Below are 19,726 nucleotides of genomic sequence, written 5' to 3' on the forward strand. Positions count from 1 at the left end.
TGTCCAAGTGGCTTGCCATAGAAGATTTTCCGCTGCGGCCTGCAGCCTGCAACTAGCCCACTTTGGATAATCAAACGCTTTCACCAAATTATTCTTCCCTATTAAAAGTAAACGCTTTGACGGGACATTAATTTTACCACTTTATCGGACTGAAATACATAATTCAAAGAAGTCTTTGTGTCCGGTCCGGATACTCGCCTCGGTGCACGCTGAAGCTTCTTGCGCTAGCTTACCTTAGTTTAGCTAAGTTTGCTGACCGCGAACAACAACAAAAAAGAGACGCCTTTCCCCCTCGACACACGCTCCAAATCCACGGTACAACATTTCGCCCTATTGCCACTTGACTTGACTAAAACATAATTTATTGAATTTGCGAGTCCTGATAAATTCGCCTGGGAGCACGTTGAATCCTCTTGTGTGGTTAGTTTAATTTAGCTCGCTAAGTCGCTAACAAAAAGTCAGCGTCTTTTTGTTAGCAACACATAGCTAAGCAGAGTGCAACGTGTTTGTGATCATCGTTGGAAAATGTGTGCAAGAAAGTCAGCAGAGTACGTGGAGAAAGTGTCTGCAATAAAATGCGAGGACGAGCGACAATGGCAACAACTACTGAACGCTGTGGACATGCAGCCAAGAGTTGTGTTAAACAGAGCAGGTTTGTTCACCTTTTCCTCTCACTTGTTTAGTAACGACTACAGCGTCTTTGTCTTCTTGTCTCCTGCAGATGTCAGTAAAAAAGACCTTCATCCTAAGCAACAGGATTGGGAATCCCCTCACGTAAAAGAGGAAGAGGTACCGGAACCTCCCTACTCTGAAGAGGCAGAGGTCAATATCACCAAGTTGTCATTCTCTTCTGTCGCTGTGAAGATTGAAGGTGATAAAGAACAGTGTGATGGAGACCACCGTGGACGATCACAAGCAGACAACTTAGCTCCACAACCAAATGGTGACGACGTAACACCCCACTCTGATAATAAACCCTCCAAACGTGGAAGGAAATGCCAAAAAACAACTAAAAAAGAAACAAATAAGGTACGCTGGAAATGTTATCATTGTGGGAATACATTTAGTTCAAAGTGGGGTTTGAAAGTACATGTGAGAATACACACTGGGGAGAAAGCTTTTGATTGCTCAGTTTGTGGTAAAAGATTTCCTGCACAGGCACTCTTGGAAGTACACGGAAGAACACACACTGGGGAGAAACCTTTTGCCTGCTTGGTTTGTGGTCAAGCATTCTCTAAAAAGGGAAACTTACAAAGGCACACAAGAAGACATAGTGGTGAAAAACCTTTCGCCTGCTTAGTTTGTAGCAAAAAATTTGCTACCCAAGATACTTTGGGAAGACACGGAACACTACACACTGGGGAGAAAGCTTTTCGCTGCTTAGTTTGTGATAAAACATTCTCTCAGAAGGGCAACCTTAACACTCACACAAGAATACACACTGGGGAGAAACCTTTTGTCTGTTCAGTTTGTGGTAAAACATTCTCTCAGAAGGGTAATTTCGAAGCACACACAAAAATACACACTGGGGAGAAACCCTTTGTCTGCTCAGTTTGTAGTAAAAGATTTCCTACCACGGCACAATTAAGAAAACACACAAGAACACATAGTGGAGATAAACCTTTTGTGTGCTCAGTTTGTGCTAAAGGATTCTCTACACGTGGATATTTAAAAGCACACTCAAGAACACACACTGGGGAGAAACCTTTTAGTTGCTTAGTTTGTGGGGAAAATTTCACTTTTAGGGGATCTTTAGTACCACACACAAGAACACACACAGGGGAGAGACCCTTTGCCTGCTTACTCTGTGGTAAAACATTCACAAGTAGGCTATCTTTATTAACACACAACAGAATACACACTGGGGAGAAACCTTGTGCTTGTTTAGTTTGTGGTAAAAGGTTTTTCACAAATAATAATGTAATACGCCACATGAGAACGCACACTGGAGAGAAACCTTTCCCCTGTGCATTTTGTGGTAAAATATTCTCTATGCAGGGAAGTTTAAGAGCACACATAAGGATCCACACTGGGGAGAAACCTTTTGTCTGCTCAGTTTGTGGTAAAACATTCATTCAGAAGGGTTGCTTAGAACTACACGCAAGAACGCACACTGGAGAGAAACCGTTTGTCTGTGCATTTTGTAGTAAAGGATTCTCTTCGATGGCATATTTAAGAGCACACACAAGAATCCACACAAGGGAAAAGCCTTTTGACTGCTCATTTTGTGGTAAAAGATTCTCTTGGAAAAATCAAGTTAAGAAACACAAGTGTACTGGTAAAAATAACACCACGCGATCAGCGAAGCTTTTAAGTAAACCATGAATACATTTTCACTGTTTTTGGTGAGACGGTAATGTGTTAACAGAATGTGATCCTGTCTATAGACACTGATAGAAAGATACAGAATACTGTCTTCTATCTCCATTTTTGTTTCAGCATTGCATGATACTTGAATTGTAACAGTTTAGCATTGAAGCAATTTCATGAAGTCTCCTGTACCCCATTTAGCACTGTAAATGTATATTTTTAATTAGCTTTCTCCAGCTGTATTGAAGTCATTTATTGCAGACATAACACAACTGATCTGCACTAAAGGGAGAAACGCAATTATATACTCAAAACTTGTGTATTCATTGTGAACTTCAAATAGCATCTTTAGAATTTTGCTGTGAAACTGCAAAACAGTGTCAATAAAACCAATGTTACATCACAGTTTCACATGAGAAAAATAAAACAAATATGAACGCAAATAAAGAATGTTACAAATCAAATAAACAAAATAAATCATATGCTATTATACCAAAATCAATTATGCTAAAACGATAAAATAAAATTACTGCATTAATCTGTTCCTGTGTCATTTTTAATATGTGATAAAGTAATAAAGTGTAACTGTAACAGGCTGTTTTTCCCAGTATAAAATGTTTTGGGAAAAGACACTGGAGTATCTGAGATTTTGTGCATATATGAGTTTAAAAAACAAAACCGTAGCAACTGCTAAGGCTACACCACAAAGGTTTTGAAAAATTTAAAAACAAAACTTATGGATTTCAAAGAAAACTCTTAACATCTACAAGGTCATCAAATTAACCCTGAGAATTTCCCATTTTCCCTCAACTCACTGTAACCTTTACTGCCATCTAGTGGTAATGACGGCACTTAGCAAGTACTCAACAACTAGCTAAACAAACAAACAAACAAACAACTATATCCACTACAGAACTATCACTTATCCAAACTTCTTCAACTGGTTTCTAATTCTGTCTCTTGATGAATCTCTACGAAATTCTCTGTTTATTAATAAACCTTGTACATCCTCCATTCCCACTAACATGAGAATGAACCGGCTGGTATTAAATACTGCCAAAACGAAATCTATTGTATTTGGCAGCAGGTATGCTGTTGATAATGCCACTGTACTCAATTTGCATGTTGATGGGATACAAGTAGCACAGGTGTCCAAGGTCAAATTACTGGGTGTGAAAATAGATAATTTACTGATCAGATTGATCATATTGTTTCTAAGATGGGTAGGGGCATTGCAATATCAAGAAAATGTTCTGAATTTGTTCCGCCCACAATTTTACATACTGTCGTTCGATCACTTGTTCTGGCACATTTTGGAATATTGTCCTGTTATTTGGTCAAGTGCTTCTGCAAAGATCTTTAAAAAACAAAAACAAATTTGTGACTGTGACTGTGTTTTTTTTTTATGTCTATATTCTTTTGTTCATCATGTCCTTGTTCCCAGGTCGTGCGTCACCACGATTACCTTTTTGTCTGACTTGGTTGTATGTTTAGCTTGATGGATGCAGTTGGTCGTTTCGCAATAAAATACTGGACGATCATGGTGCCATCATTTACTTACAGTAATTGCTTTTCTGTACTTGTCTAGTATTTTGCTGGCTATCTCTAATTCTATTTTGCTGTCTGTCTCTGTATCTATTTCCCCTCGAATTTGTGCAGTGACTCAACGACATTCAATTCGTCACACATTTCCAGTGTCCGTAGACCTAATAAGTTTGTCCAAGTGGTTTTGCCGTACAACTTTCGCTTCAGCTCTCCTTTCGCGTCCGTTTTCCAACCATACTAGCTAAACAATTCTCCCCGAATTAGTCCTAGACGGACTGAAACGTTTACGAAATGCGCTCCACTACTACTTTACTGGGCTAAAACGTAATTTATTACATCTTTGTGTCCGACTAAAAAAATCTGTTTTGCGTGCACGTATAAGCATCTTGGCCTTGTTTACATTAGCTTATCTTAGCTTGCTAGCCGCTAACAAAAGAGACGAGTTTGTTCACAAGTGTTGTGAGTATCGCGTGAAAATGTTTGCAAAAAGTATAAAAGATGAGCACGCGGAGAAACTCTGTCAAATTAAGGAGGAGAACGAAAGACGACGTCAACGACAATACGCTGTTTTCAAGAAGCCTCAAGATGAACCACATCGAGCAGGTTGTTTGTTTATTTACTTTACCAGTGTTGTTCAGGAACTTGTTGAATAAATTCATGGTTTTTGTTAACTTCTATTTTATTACGCAGTCCTCGTTTTTGGTTTCGAAAATCTTAGCCCTTTTAATAAAACGCTGCGTTTATTGTCATGTATTACCTTCTTGAATCTTGAATCTGGTCGATATGCAGCGTTGCGACAGTGATTTGATTTGAAAACTAATTATGCAGTGAACTAAGTTACCACATTGTAGTCTTAATTTCCCTTACAATACTTAATTCATCAAGGCAACAAAATCCATATTGCATTTTAAGGCCAACGCGCTCCCACAGACATAAAATATTTGTTTGACTTACTTATTTTTAGATGACATGACTTCAGTCTCTGGCCACTTTCTTTTCAGGGTGTCCATTGATGCGTTTAGGCGTGTTTATGTGAAATGTTGGCTAAACGTGTTGATTGTGTATGTTGTGTGTGTATGCGTACACAAGGCCGTCAATTCTAAATACACCATAATAAACTGTTGCTAAATAAACCAAACAAAAATAAAAATATCCCGAAGGCGCGGTTGACAAAGTTTCCTCACCAAACTTTTCTCCGAATCAGCGCATCTGATTTAATCAACTGGGGCTGGTTCACGGGGCTGTGCTGGCTAAACACAAATTGCCCACTAGGTGGCACAATTCTCATTTCAAATCAGTTTAAAGGCAAAATCATCCAAATATAACCTGTTTTCTTGTGAAAAGAATAGAGCCCGATGAAAGGCAATCGAGTCAAACACTGTCCAAAAAATAGTGGTTTTTATGTTGCAAAAGCTGTTATTCATCCACACAACCACGTGTTTATATTATTGTGTCCTTTCAGGTGTGTGTACTGAACAGCAGGAGCCAGAGTCCTATCATATGAAAGAGGAGCTTGATGATGAAGAGCCTTTCTTCATGAAACAGGAAGAGGAGTCAGAGCTCTCCCATGTCAAAGAGGTGGAAGAGCCTCTCGACATAAAAGAAGAAGAGGATGAGGAAGAAATCACCACGTTGCCATTGAATGTTGTCCCTTTGAAGAGTGAAGATGATGACGAAAGTGAGGACAACAGAAGGGCGGCACCTTCAAACTCAAGCCAACACATGATAAAGGAAAGTGATGGCTACCACTGTGGAGGAGCCCAAGTAGACAGCCTATTAATGCCACTGTCAGATGATGAGGACATAACATCACACAGTCTTGACATTAATGATGATGAACACTCAATTGGGAATATGACATGTTACACTGACAACAAACGCTGGGAATGTTCTCAGTGTAGGAAAACATTTTGTTCAAAGTCAGGTTTGAATCTTCACATGAGAATACACAAAGGGGAAAAAGCTTTCGAGTGCTCAGTTTGTGGTAAAAGGTTTATTCAGAAGGGAAATTTGGAAGCACATACAAGAACACACTCTGGCGAGAAACCTTATGCTTGCTCAGTTTGCGGTCAAAGATTCTCTGAAGCTGGAAGCTTAAGAAGACACAAAAGAACACACACTGGGGAGAAACCTTTTGCCTGCTCATTTTGTGGTAAAGGATTCACTACTCAGGGAAATTTAAAAACACACACGAGAACACACACAGGAGATAAACCTTTTGCTTGCTCATTTTGTGGTCAAAGATTCTCTGGTCAGGGAAGCTTAAGAAGACATTTAAGAATACATACTGGTGAGAAACTTTTTGCCTGCACAGTTTGTGGTAAAATGTTTTCTACAAAGGGAAGTTTAGGAAGACACACAAGAGCACACACTGGGGAGAAACCTTTTACGTGCTCGGTTTGTGGTATGAGATTCAGTTGGAAGGCATACTTAATATCACACAAAACAACACATACTGGTGAGAAACCTTTTGCCTGCTTAGTGTGTGGTAAAAGATTCACTTTGAAGCCATATTTAGTGAGGCACACAAGAACACACACTGGGGAGAAACCTTTTGTCTGCTCAATTTGCGGTACATCATTCTCGGACACGGGAACCTTAAGAAGACACACAAAAATCCACACCGGAGAGAAACCCTTTGCTTGCACATTATGCGATAAAAGATTCACCCGGAAGAGAGATTCAATCAGGCACATAAGAATACACACTGGGGAAAAATCCTTTGACTGCTCACTTTGTGGTAAAATATTCTCTTGTAATTATCATGTTAAGAGACACAAGTGTGCTGGTGAAAAAAGCAGTGGTCAGTAAAGTCTTAAATAGACAATAGAAAATAAAGTTTTGACTCTTTGTGATAAGACAGAAGAATGTACATGAATCCTGAGTGAAATACAAGACAAATACAAGTGTTCAATATCGTTCTTGCTTCCATTTCTTCATTGTGTGTAGTGTAGTGTAATGGTACATTTGTCTGACTTCAGTGCAGGCAGTGTGTGAATGGTTGTAATAAAGTTGGCTGCGTTTTGTTAGAACCCACTGAGCAGCCTCTGTAGACGCGCCAACATAAAACATGATTAAGACGTCACGTTTAGGTGCAGACTGCAATGTTTTATTGTATAATTTAACGTAAAGCAGTATCTGGAGTTGTCAGTTGCTATGCAGTTGCAAAGTCACTTGTGACACAGTTGCTATGGTCCTGTATTTGTGACTCTTATTTTGTCATATAGACCTTTTTTGGGTCCTAACTCTGAACCTTACATAACACTTAGGCTACATTCATGTAGTCCGACCTTGGCATAAGAAAAGGCAATTAAGCAAGAAACAAAAGACATGCATGAAGAAGGCCTGAGACATGTCATGGTGGTGCATGTTTTTTCACTGCCATTTTATTTCACATTACTCGCTTTAAATCAGTTTCTGTGATCAACACACAACCAGTTTGCACTGCGACTAAATATTGTGCCACCTTCCACATTCCTATAATAACAGCATTTTTTCTTCCAATCATCTGATTTGGCAGAACTTGATGTTGCACTTTTCACAGTAGTTCTAAATTACCATTTGCCTTACTCTTCTAGAATACAATTTGCCTAACAACTCTGGCAAAATTATATAGCGGTACGCTAAATTAACTCTACTGGATTGAATGTTAAAGAAACTGGCATTAAATTTAATCCGTTGAATTGACATCTTGTCGTTGCGCCACATTACACAATCACAGTAGTCACTATTTGTAATTTTAATCTGTGACTGCACCCGGAAGTAATAAGCATCGTCTTGTTTTAAAGGAATTTCACACCAGTCATCTCTACAACAGTAAAACGAATGATCATGGTCAACTGCGGTCGGGCTTTCTTGTTGTAGACAGTGAAAACATTTGACCTGTACACAACCAACTCCACAACACGTACACCTCACAATGCTGTCAGGCGAGGCCCCCATGTGTGGGTTTTCTTTCCACACAACAAGTCCACACTCCCGAGTTGTGAAGGCCTGATGGTAAGAACCTTGGATGGAAGAGTACTGCTTCAATGCAGTTTGCACATGCTTACACCCCCACCTGGTAAAAGAAAAATCATATGCAATTTTCAGGTAATATGCCGTGTATGACGCGTCAATCTTTAGCCAGTAGTTTTTGTCAAAACTATTGGCGTAAGATTATGTCATGCAATGTAATCAAAATCATGCAAACGTTGCCATCCCTTTTTGTGCACTGACAAGGTAAAATATATATATTTTTTAAAGTTTTTTTTTTAAATACTTATGATCCATTATTTAAAAAAACTAAAAACGTTATAGACAATTTAGAGGAAAAAAATACTATACGGTACAATGTATATATTTTGAAATCTACAATCATAGATTAAAAAGGGACAAATGACAGTACCTAGTGTCCTCTGGACTGAGTTTACAGCTCCCAGGGTAGCAGATTCTATTGATTAGTGCTAGGGAAGGTTGCAGGACGTTGATCTGCGTCAACGCTTTGAAGTCGGGGGCAGTCACTCGTCCTGCACGCTGCTGGTACCATACAGTGGTTGACCAAGCTGACTGCGTCCTTGTCTCTTTTTCAACATTAGATACCTGTACAAAAGAAAGAAAAACAAACACATGGAAAGTTGAAGCATGCATACATGATACATTACACAAACTATCGTTTCCATTATGTATATATAGGCGCCATTTTCACCTAATTGAATAACTGTAAAGACATACCCAAGGAAATTTCCTTGTGAAAGAAAATACATTTCACTGTTTTGAGAACTAGAATTCTTGCCAGTTGCCATAATTCAAAAAGTAAAAATATTTTTTTCAAATTTTATTGTCAAAACGTCTTTACCGTTATGTGCAGCAAACACATTTTCATGAAGATGTGAATAACATTTTCGGGACATACTTTATGTTTCTCCTATTGTTTAATGTTTCTTTTTAAAGAACACCAACATGTGCATCATAAATAAAAAAAAATTAAAAAAGCAATCTCTCTTTACCATTAACATCACTGGAGAGCCTTGTTATATCGTTGCAATGCACCAGAGGGATCTGTGAGCTCAAATGCCAAGATGAGGCAGCCAATAGCAGACCGCAAAAATATTATTTTGAGACAAATGTTTTTTTTTATTAATTTGTTAGTGTTGTAACTTTAGCATGTTTTACTGTCATTACAATTACATAAATGAATGCTTAAAATTTAAATCAATAACTTAAAAAAAAAAATACCCTCAAGACATATACCCATATGGAATGAAGGAAGCATTAATAAAAACAAAAGAAGAAGAAGCTTAATTTGATTCCAAAGTGTCTTTACTGTTGTTAATCACATTATGTGAAAATGACCCATATATAATTTGAATTCAAAATAACAACTCTACCTGTTCTTCTGTAATTTTCATATTTCTGAACACTTCATCTGCTACTTCACGCAGATCCTTCTCACTCATCTGCTCATACCGACTTTGATAAAGACGTGCGAGAGGGGGAGGTAGACTTCTCAACTCTGACATTGGCGTGGACCTCTCGACGTCTGGCGACACACCCCGTGAAGCGCAACTCGCAACAGACTCCGACAGGGTTTGTTCAAAGGCGGCCTTCTCTGGACTCGTAGGGATGGGGACTCGTTCAAACGCCGTCGCGTCCTCATTGGCTTCCTCCTTCATCCTCTTCTTCCTCATAGGATTTGTAGTGTCTGCGTCAGCCACCTCTGAATATGGCACCTTCGTCGAAGGAGCTCGAGGCTGCTCATGTCTCACGTCGGCGCAGGTCACCTTATGCGCCATCATCCTCACGTGAGTTTCAACGGCGAACAGGGTGGCAACAGCATGAGAACAGTATTCGGACAGGTGTGACATGCAGGTGCAATGACAAGACTGCACGCTGCCCGTTTTCTGGACCGCAACCCACACTCGCACTGGCGGCTCATTTTCAAGATGGCAACGCGTCACCTGAAAAGTCACGAATAGTGTACGTTAACTTTATCATATAGGCTCTGTGAAACGTACAAGCTTTCCGGTAAGGTTCTTACCTTTGACGTGATGAGAAATCGTTCTTTGCCGGGTATTTCCCATACGCCGGTCCTACGCACGTTCTCTTTGTCAAAATACTTATACGCGTTAAGGTTCTTATACTCTCTGAACGCCTTGTGTGTATGCATCCATGTTGTACGCATGATATAGTTCAAAATATCATAGTAATGCAAGTTGGGGAGGTCGTGAACCTTGCAGCATTCAAGAGCGAGAAAAAGATAATCTGGCAAAGTGTACGGATCGCGTATACCCGCCTGGTCAAGTTTTTCCAGATACCTCTTCTTGCTCGCGTGATCCATATTTGACAGAATGCATGACAATGAAAGATTGTCTCGATTTTCCACCATGTCCATGTTGAAAGCTGCCATATTTACGACCATTAATGTGGCGCGAGAAATATTTTCACTATGGAAACGATGAGGTAGGTCCAAAGCATCTCTGGGGAATTTTTTACCACAAACTTTGCAGGTATAGCGTTTTTGTCCAGCGTGGATACACATGTGGTTTTTCAAATGGGACACGAGGTCAAAGGTTTGTTCACAATGAGAACATTCCCAGCATTCGTTGTTGGTGTTAAATATGACATCGCTATTAAAGTGTTCATCGTTATAAGTGTCAGAAGAGTGAGACGTTTCGTCGTCGTCAACTGATGGAGGTAAATTGTCAGTGTCGGAAGAATATGACAACTCACCGTTCTCATCCGACGATGGAGTTAAATGTTCAGTGTCAGAAGAGCACGATGCTACATCGTCGTCACCTGAAAGCAGCGGCAGGTCGTTGCCTACTTGTAGACGTCCATCACTTTCTGTTATGCGTTGACTTTGAGGCTCTGCCTCGCTGTTCTCCTCACTTTGATCTTTGAGTTCATCTTTACTTCTCAACGATTTCACTTCCACAATCAAAGGCAACTCGGTGACATCATACTCCTCATCTTCCTCTTTAATGCATCGATCATCTGATAACGGAGCTAAATTGTCAGTGTCGGAAGAGTGTGACGTTACGTCGTCGTCGTCAGCTGATAGCAGCGCTAAGAAGTTGTCTACTTGTGGACGTCGACACGGGTCTCCATCACTTTCCGTTATCACGTGTTGATTCGAGCTGCTGCTTGGCGCCTCGGCCCTGCTGTTCTCCGCACTTTGACATTTGGGTTCATCTTTGCTCTTCAAAGACTTTACCTCTACAATCAAAGGCATAATTGTGACATCATATTCCTCCTCTTCCTCTTTAATGGAACGTTGCTCTGCCTCTTTAATGTAACAGTGTGGTGGCTCTTCTTTCTGCATGTTATGCCACTCTGGCTCCTCTTCCTCTTTAATGTGAAGCTGCTTTGACTCTTCCTGTTTAATGTGGAGGGAATCTGGCTTATTTTGCTCAGGATAAAGACATTTTTCACTGGGGCCTGGAGGACACAAGAAGACAAAAACAAATGGTAGGGTAGAGTTAAATATGTTGTGAATGACTGAATAACAGTGCGATGTTCTTGGGGGGGGGGGGAAGCGAGTCACTCAAATAAATATATATATATATATATATATATATATATATATATATATATATATATATATATATATATATATATATATATATATATATATTATTTTTTTTATATATATATGGTCTCAAGATCACATTTTCTGGAAAGACTGATTTCACTTGGCATGACCAAGGGTTCAGCAAACCAGCCAGCAAGAGTCCAATTTTCCCAAATAGTGGATATAAACTGTTAAATTTTGATATTACCTGCAAACCTTCAGATCAAAACTTATTTACATTTTTACTATAGCATGTTATAAAATAATGTTCTGAATCAGATTACTGTCCCACCTTTAGTAGTTAAACACACACACACGCACAAACACATAATAATAATTATTCATATTTAACATTTTTATTTTGTTTTGACTGTCATTACAAATAGCATTACAAATAGCATTTATTATTATTTTCATTATTATTATGAATACTACTAATTATATCCCCATAAACTTTAAAAATCAGGCTGGTCAAATGAAGCCAATTTGTTCCCCGAAATGAAATATTACAACATCGTTAATTGCTTAATTGTAAAGAAGAGTGCCTACACTTGGGAGGACGTTGATGCGGACGCTGCACTTCATTCTGCATGGTTTTCGACATCTCAGATCTTGGCTTGACAGGATCCGTCTGTGTTGAAGCTGTCCTATGAATGGGACTCTCCTCACTTGGGGATTCCTCAGGTGGCAAATCTTCTAAATTTAGCTCTGTTTTATCACACATTCTTCCTTCACTCATCAAGCATTTTTCTTCTTCTGTTGTCGTTTGTTTCTTTCTGCATTCATCCACTCATACTAGGCTCATATTGTCGGTTCACCTGCAAAATGATGTGGAAATTGTTATCACTTTATCAGTAATTGCGATGTCATTTGATCTGTAACTGCAAACATGGTCAACTTGATCATTTTAATATACATTTACATATCACATTATTTTATTACATTACAAAAATGACAATAAATACACTTAAAGACTTGACGAGTATTTTTTTTTGCCTGTAATTCACTCAACTGCGCACCCTCTTAACATGGAAGTCTTCATCCATAAAATCCAAATATATTGTTTTCTTTATACTGTCAGAGGACATTAGCGCGTATTTTTGTTTGCAAACCTGGTTTAAAGTCTTCCTAGCCTTCCAACGTGTGCCGCAACCCACAATACAAGGCGGTTTCCGAGCACTAAACGGGAGTACACGAATGATAGACCACACGAGGGAATTCCACAAAAAAAAAAGAGCATTGAATAGGAATATTTCTATTCATTTTATCTGATATAAAAGTAGCACGTGACTAAACAAGTGTGAGTAAAAAGTGAACATACCTGCTCTGCGTAACACATTTTGAAACCTTTTCAAATCAGCGTCCGGTAGTCGTCTCGTCTTTTGTTCCATAAAGTTCTTCCTCATATCCTTCTTTCACATTTGTTTGCCACGTCTTCACACTATCACAATACTTGATCACCGTTTAGCGATGTGTTGATAACAATCGCGTTTTGTTTGCGTTTACTAAGCTAAACTAAACTCGTTTCGAGCATGCGCTCAAGACTGTTTGCTCGAATCCAATTGGACCAAATGAAGCGGAGGGCGGGGACACTGGGGCTGAATCTCATTTTTTTATGTCTACATTTGAATGTGACCCGGAAGTTGTTCTCGCGACAGTTCAAGACAGTACATAAAATATTAAAGTCCAAAGTCTTGCCTATTTTGCAGCGTGATCACATTCAAACTAACAACAAAAACGTATTCATTGCGGACAGATATTTATTAAGAAAAAAATATACAACTATACCTGTAAACTAAAGATACACTGAAAATGTGAGTTTCTGGAATAAACAGTCAGACCATTCTCAAGAGACCATTAATTAAATTAAGTTTTAAAATAAAGCTTTTCTTGGAGTTGCCCTTTTAGCTTTATATTAATTCAGTATTTATTCGTTTTTGTTGAGTGGGAAAGGGGGTATTTTTTATGTGGAAAATAAAAACAAAAGGGTAAGTATTGTGTAATAAAAATTCAACACAAATATTACTTTAAAAACAACCATCCACATAATTTATTGCACCTTTCACACTACTTCTAAAATACAATATTTAGCTAACTCTTCTAGAATACAATTTGCCTAACAACTCTGGCAAAATTATATGGCAGTACGCAAAATTAACTCTACTGGTGTCAATGTTGAAATTGACGTCAAACTTAATTCGCTGCACTGATATTGTGTCGTTGCGCCACACAACAAAATCACAGTAGTTACCATTTGTAATTCTAAGCTGCGCCTGCACCCGGAAGTAATAGGCATCATCATGTTTTAAAGGAATTTCACACCAGTCATCTCTACAACAGTAAAATGAATGATCATGGTCAACTGCGGTCGGGCTTTCTTGTTGTAGACAGTGAAAACATTTGATCTGTACACAACCAACTCCACAACACTTACACCTCACAATGCTGTCAGGCGAGGCCCCCACGTGTGGGTTTTCTTTCCACACAACAAATCCACAATCCCTAGTTGTGAAGGCCTGATGGGAAGAAGCTTGGATGGAAGAGTAAAGCTTCATTGCAGTTTTTGCATGCTTACACCCCCACCTGGTTAAAGAAAAAACATTTTTTAAGGTCATGTAATGCTGTGTATGACACGTCATTAGATATACATCACAAGCAGGGAAGTTATACATGTGGTGGTCTGAATCCTGAACAGTAAAATAGTTGTTTTTGATGTTTTTATTTGCAATCTGTCAATTACATAATTGTATTCAAAACATGACTTAAAGCTACTGAACTTAGAATATTCCATTTTGAATCGCTACTGCCACCTGCTGACGAAAAATGAAATTGCACATACCGTTCTTCACACACACACACACACACACACACACACACACACACACACACACACACACACACACACACACACACACACACACACACACACACACACACACACACACACACACAAACACACACACACACACACACACACACACACACGCATTACGTCACATCCGCAGACAGGGCATGGGAAATTCTAACCCAAATCCAGTCTGAAAAATATTGGCCAGAGGCTTGCAGGAGTACCCATTGTGAACAGCTAAGGTGTTAATCTACTAATTAGAAGGCATTTCAGTCATAAATGGTCAAATAAAAAGCTGATTGTAAAGTAATTTTTTGGAAAAAATTCCATATTGCAGCTTTAAGATGCATTATAAAAATGATTATAAAATGTATTTAGACATCAATTATAAATTAGATTATGACCATTTCCATTAGTACAGTACCTTGTGTCATCTGGACTGAGTACACAGCTCCCAGGGTAGCAGATTCTGTTAATTAGTGACAGGGAAGGTCTCTCGATGCTGGTCCGCGTCAACGCTTTGAAGTCAGAGGTAGTCAACCGCCCTGCACGCTGCCGGTACCATAGAGTGGTCGACCATGCCGACTGCTTCCTTGTCACTTTTTCAACAGTAGCTACCTGTAGAGATGAAAGGAAAACAAACACGGAATGTTGCAGCATACATACGTAACTTTCATATCGTCACCTTAAAATAATTGCCCAAATAATTTTTTTTTTGCCTAAATCATCTCCTCATGATGCAAATGGTTAAAATGTTTGTTTCCTGAAAAAAATGACTTTAGCAATTATTTTAAGAAGGCGTTGACATTCAGTATGTATGCATATGGGTCATTCTCATATAATTTCATCACTGCAAAGATACACCCCACAAAATTCCCTTTTTTAAAGTCAATTTATTTGACTGATGAGTATTTAAAGTATTATTGAAATAATTCAAACGGTAATAATTTTTTAAGAAAAAAAATATTTTTCAAACTTTTAATGCTAATTTCTTTTAGGTTATGTGTCCCAAACAAAGTTTCATGATTCGTATCATGTTTTCCGAAGACGAAATTTTCAATGACCAATTTTAGAAAAAACTCCGACTTCACCCACCATTTTAAATCAGATGTCACTGAACAATGGGGAACCACAAAGGCACAGAGACCGTAAATGGCAAAAAAAATAATAGTTTACACGATTCTGAACATATTCATCTATTTATTTATTGCAACATGAATTTAGTTATTCTAAAAAAGTAACTTTACGTAACCAAACGTGATGATCAGCCATCTTTGTTGTTTACATTTGCTTCAAATACTTTGAGATCGGAAATGAGAGCTTGTGCATGTACCAATAAATAAATAAGGACAGCATAAAAAAAAAAAGCAAAATTTTTTTGTGTGTGCAAATTTCTGCTATTAATCATATTATATGAAAATGACCCATATATAATTTGATTGAATTCAAAAGAACAATTCTACCTGTTCTTCTGTAATCTTCATATTTTTGAACACTTCATCTGCTACTTTCCGCAGATCCTCCTCACTTATCCGCTCATATTTACTTTGATAAAGACTTGTCAGAGGGGGAGGTAGAGTTTTCAACACGGATATTGGCATGAACCTCTTGTGGACGTCTGGCAACACATTCAGTACAGCACAACTCACAACAGACTCCGATAGGCTTTGATAAAAGGCAGCCTTCTCTGGGCTTGTAGGGAAGGGGACTTCGTCCAACTCGGTGACGTCCTCTTCGGCTTCCTCCGTTATCTTCCTCATATTTGTTGTCGTGTCTACGTCCGCCATCTCTGAATACGTCATTGAAGTAGCTCGAGTCTGTTCTTGTCTCACATGGGGGCAGGTCATCTCCTGTGCCGTCCTCACATGGTTTTCAACAGCGAACAGGGTGGCAACAGCATGAGAACAGTGCTTAGACAGGTCTGACATGCAGGTGCAGTGACAAGATAGCACACTGCCCTTTTCCTGGACCACAACCCACACTCGCAGTGGGAGCTCATTTTGAAGCTGGGAACACATCACCTGAAAGTCATGAATAGTGTATGTATGATAAGTGGTGTGAAATTTCATTGCCAAGTTTGCTTTTTCCCGTAAGATTCCTACCTTTGACACGATGAGATATCTCTCTTTGCCGGGAATTTCCCATACGGCGGTCCCACGTACATGCCCATCCTCAAAATGCTTATACGCGTCAAGGCTCTTATACGCTCTCAACTCCTCTTGAGTATACATCGATGTTGCATAAATGATATAGTTCACAATATCATTGTAGCACAGGTTGGGGAGGTCGCCGACCTCACAGTGTTCAAGAGTGAGAAAAAGAAAACCTGGCAAGGCGTACGGATCGCGTATGCCAGCCTGGTCAAGTTTTTCCAGATATCTCTTCTTGCTCGTGCGATCCATATTTAACATAATGCATGAAAATGAAAGATCGTCTTGATTTTCAAGTCTTTCCCTGTTGAAAGCTGCCATATTTATGACCGGCAATATGGCGGGAGAAATATTTTCGCTATGAAAACGATGACGTAGGTCCAAATCATCACGGGAGAATTTTTTACCACAAACTGAGCAGGTGTAGCATTTTTCCCTAGCGTGGATACGCATGTGGATTTTCAAAAGAGACAGGAGGACAAAAGATTGTCCACAATGAGAACATTCCCTGCTTTGGTCGTCGGCGTTATACGTCATATCACTGTGAAAGGGTTCATCATTATCAGTGTCTGTGTCAGTTTCAGAAGTGTATGACGTTACGCCGTCGTCATCTGATGGAGTGAAACTGTCAGCGTCAGAAGAGTGTGACATTCCATTGTTGTCATCTGATGACGGTGCAAAATTGTCAGTGTCAGAAGAGTGCGACGTTACGTCGTCATCATCATCTAATGGCGGCGCTAAGAGGCTGTTTACTTGTGGTCCTCGACAGTGGTCTCCATCACTTTCTGTTGTCATGTGGTGACTGGAGCTGCTGCTTGGAGGCTCCGCCCCGCTGTTCTCCCCACTTTTAGCTTTGTGTTCACCTTTACTCTTCAAAGGTTTCACTTCCCCAATCGAATGGAACCTGGTGACGTCATACTCCTCCGCTTCCTCTTTAATGTGGGGGTGCTCAGGTTCCTCTTCTACTTTAACGTAATGGTGCTCTGGCTCCTCTTTAATGTGAAGCTGCTCTGACTCTTCCTGTTTAATGTGAAGGGACTCTGGCTTCTGTTGCTCAGGATTAAGACTTTTTTCACAGGGGCCTGGAAAACACAAGAAGATGAAAACAATATGGTTTGGTTGAGTTAAACATCATGCCCATGGTTGTTCTTGGGAAAACAGCAAGCACTAATTAAAAATGGTTTCCTTTTTTTTTCACGGTCTTCATATGAGATTTTCTGTAATGACCGATTTCACTGGGCCTTGACCAAATGTTTAGCAAACCAGCCATGCATTTTTGCAAAAATCCATGTTAGTTGAACACAACTGTTATAGTTTGACAATGCATATTATCTGCTGCAAACCTTCAAATCAAAACTTCTGCGTACATTTTAATAATGGGGTTTCATCGGGTTTCGTTCAAGACTGCAAATCCTGACAAAGACGTTCGACAGACCCTCGCAAATCAATCAATGCTTGCAAATCATTTTTATGCTCGCAAATAAATTTTTAACATGCTTAAAAATTTGGTGGCAACAAAAAAAGCATGAAAATGGTTTGTGAGGGTCTGGCAACTACTTTGTTTTTACTTAACAGCAAACATCACTTAAGTGATCAAAATAGTGCAACAGTAGAACAAACAAAAATGCCAGGGGGATACAACACCTCACCTTTTCCCACGAACATGCAAGATACTACTGACCATATGTTCTTTTCATGCCCAACATTTCTTTATTCACAAGAAAAATTCAAAAAAATCTAACCCTGTTTTTCAATATCTTGTAAACGAATTTGGCAAATATAATATTATGAAGAAATTACCTCTTGTGTTGAGTTGAATATGTCCTGATTAAATTTCTGTAATGTCATTTATTATTTTATTTGTCTTTTATGTCTGTAATTTACAATCGCATGTGAACATTGTATGTTTTTTATTTTTATTTTGGTGAACTACTGTTCCCTAGGCAGTTATTGTTGATTTGCATTGAAAAATGAGTGTTGGTTGTTGCCAAGTTTGTATGTCTTACAGCAAATAAACAGTTTTAAAAAACAAACATGAAAGCCTTTGCACATGGTGCACACACATGACGTCACACGGTAAATATCTACAATGGAAAACGTTTGACATCCATAAGAATCCAGAAATAACGTGGTGGTCGTTATGTCAGAGGTTGAAGTAAACATTACTACAAGGATTTTTATTTACATACTTTGTTTACATTCTAACCCGTCTGCCACAACCCACAATGCAAAGCGGCTTCCACGCTCTAAACAGTGGAGTACCCGGATAGTGGACCTTGCGAGGAAATTCCAGTGGGGCGAGAAGAAAAAACTAACGCTGGATTTTCCTTTATTTATAATATAAAGTAGTTAGTTAGTTATTAAGCAAGTGTAAAGAGTAAAAAGTAAACAAACCTGCTCTGTGTAACACATTTTGAAACTTGTTCAATCCCGCGTCCATGAGTCGACTTTGTCCCTCGTTTTCATCTTTTGTTCCACAAAGTTCTTCCTCGTACTCTTCTTTCACACTTATTGCGCACATCTTCACACCACAATCACAAGTACGTTCACACTTGATCACTGTTTAGCGCTGTATTGGTGGCAATCGCGTCTCGATTGTGGTAGCATGCTAAGCTAAACTCGTTTCAGAAGCTGTCGAGGCAAATTGACCCCACGAATCCTTGCGTAGGGACGAAGCGAGACGTTCAAGCATGGGCTCAAGTCTGTCTGCTCAAATCCAATTGGACCAAATGAAGCAGAGGGCGGACACACTTGGCTGAATCTCATTTTTAAAGATTTCGAACGCGACCCGGAAGTTGTTGTTCCTACAGTACATTTTTTTTCCTTAAATGCTTTATTGATCATAAATCAATACAGTACAACAGATCGGTGAATACAACAACAGCCAGGGGGAGACAAAGGTAAAGGAAACTTGTCCTACAAAAATATATTTCAATAGCCCACACAAGAGCTTCCGGTTCCGCCCTTAAACATTCCTCACAGTCATACTTTGCTGGTACAATACAAAAGGTGATGAAACGACTTTTTCACTGCCTGGACTATTTTGTGGTTCCAACGTGTTTTCCTCTTCTGTGGCGCTTTACCTAAGATGATTAGGACAGACAGCTCTATGATAAATAACACAAACAACATTGGTGATGGACTGGCCAAACATGTCTCCAGACCTAAACCCTATTGAACATCTCGAGGGCAACATCAAATAGAAGGTTGAGGAGCGTAAGGTCTCCATGAAGCTCTGACAAACTCCATGCCCAAGACAGTGATGGAAAATAATGGTGGCCACAATTTTTTTTTGACATTTTGGGCATTTTCCCACAGTGG

The 19,726-nt window shown here is 39.2% G+C and overlaps 3 protein-coding genes across 6 annotated transcripts; 2 read left to right on the forward strand and 1 right to left on the reverse strand.

Moving 5' to 3' along the window:
• LOC147176807 (uncharacterized) lies at positions 1–3,818 on the forward strand. 4 transcript variants are annotated; one of them, XM_086072386.1, is made up of 3 exons: positions 1–652; positions 722–1,029; positions 1,159–3,818. In XM_086072386.1, the coding sequence occupies exons 1-3, from the start codon at positions 526–528 to the stop codon at positions 2,323–2,325; spliced, it is 1,602 nt and encodes a 533-aa protein (XP_085928512.1). In that variant the 5' UTR covers positions 1–525; the 3' UTR covers positions 2,326–3,818. The 4 variants fall into 4 exon arrangements, with proteins under 4 accessions (XP_085928512.1, XP_085928510.1, XP_085928511.1 ...); XM_086072384.1 differs by having other exon boundaries at positions 722–789; positions 865–3,818; XM_086072385.1 differs by having other exon boundaries at positions 1–315; positions 541–652; positions 722–3,818.
• Positions 3,819–4,057: 239 nt separating this feature from the next.
• On the forward strand, positions 4,058–6,773 carry LOC147176808 (uncharacterized). Its single transcript, XM_086072391.1, has 2 exons — positions 4,058–4,458; positions 5,318–6,773. Exons 1-2 carry the CDS (start codon positions 4,332–4,334, stop codon positions 6,664–6,666), a joined length of 1,476 nt encoding a protein of 491 aa, XP_085928517.1. The 5' UTR covers positions 4,058–4,331; the 3' UTR covers positions 6,667–6,773.
• A 437-nt stretch (positions 6,774–7,210) lies between these two features.
• On the reverse strand, positions 7,211–19,194 carry LOC147176809 (uncharacterized). Its single transcript, XM_086072377.1, has 9 exons — positions 18,800–19,194; positions 16,358–17,487; positions 15,719–16,276; positions 14,680–14,873; positions 13,842–13,990; positions 9,875–11,274; positions 9,225–9,794; positions 8,243–8,436; positions 7,211–7,915 (listed from the first exon to the last, which is right to left on the reverse strand). Exons 1-9 carry the CDS (start codon positions 18,924–18,926, stop codon positions 7,405–7,407), a joined length of 4,833 nt encoding a protein of 1,610 aa, XP_085928503.1. The 5' UTR covers positions 18,927–19,194; the 3' UTR covers positions 7,211–7,404.
• Between the last annotated feature and the right edge of the window lie 532 nt (positions 19,195–19,726).

Source organism: Leptonotus elevatus, chromosome 3, assembly GCF_054856555.1.
Source record: "Leptonotus elevatus isolate MCC_2025b chromosome 3, RoL_Lele_1.0, whole genome shotgun sequence".
Lineage (NCBI taxonomy): Eukaryota > Metazoa > Chordata > Actinopteri > Syngnathiformes > Syngnathidae > Leptonotus > Leptonotus elevatus.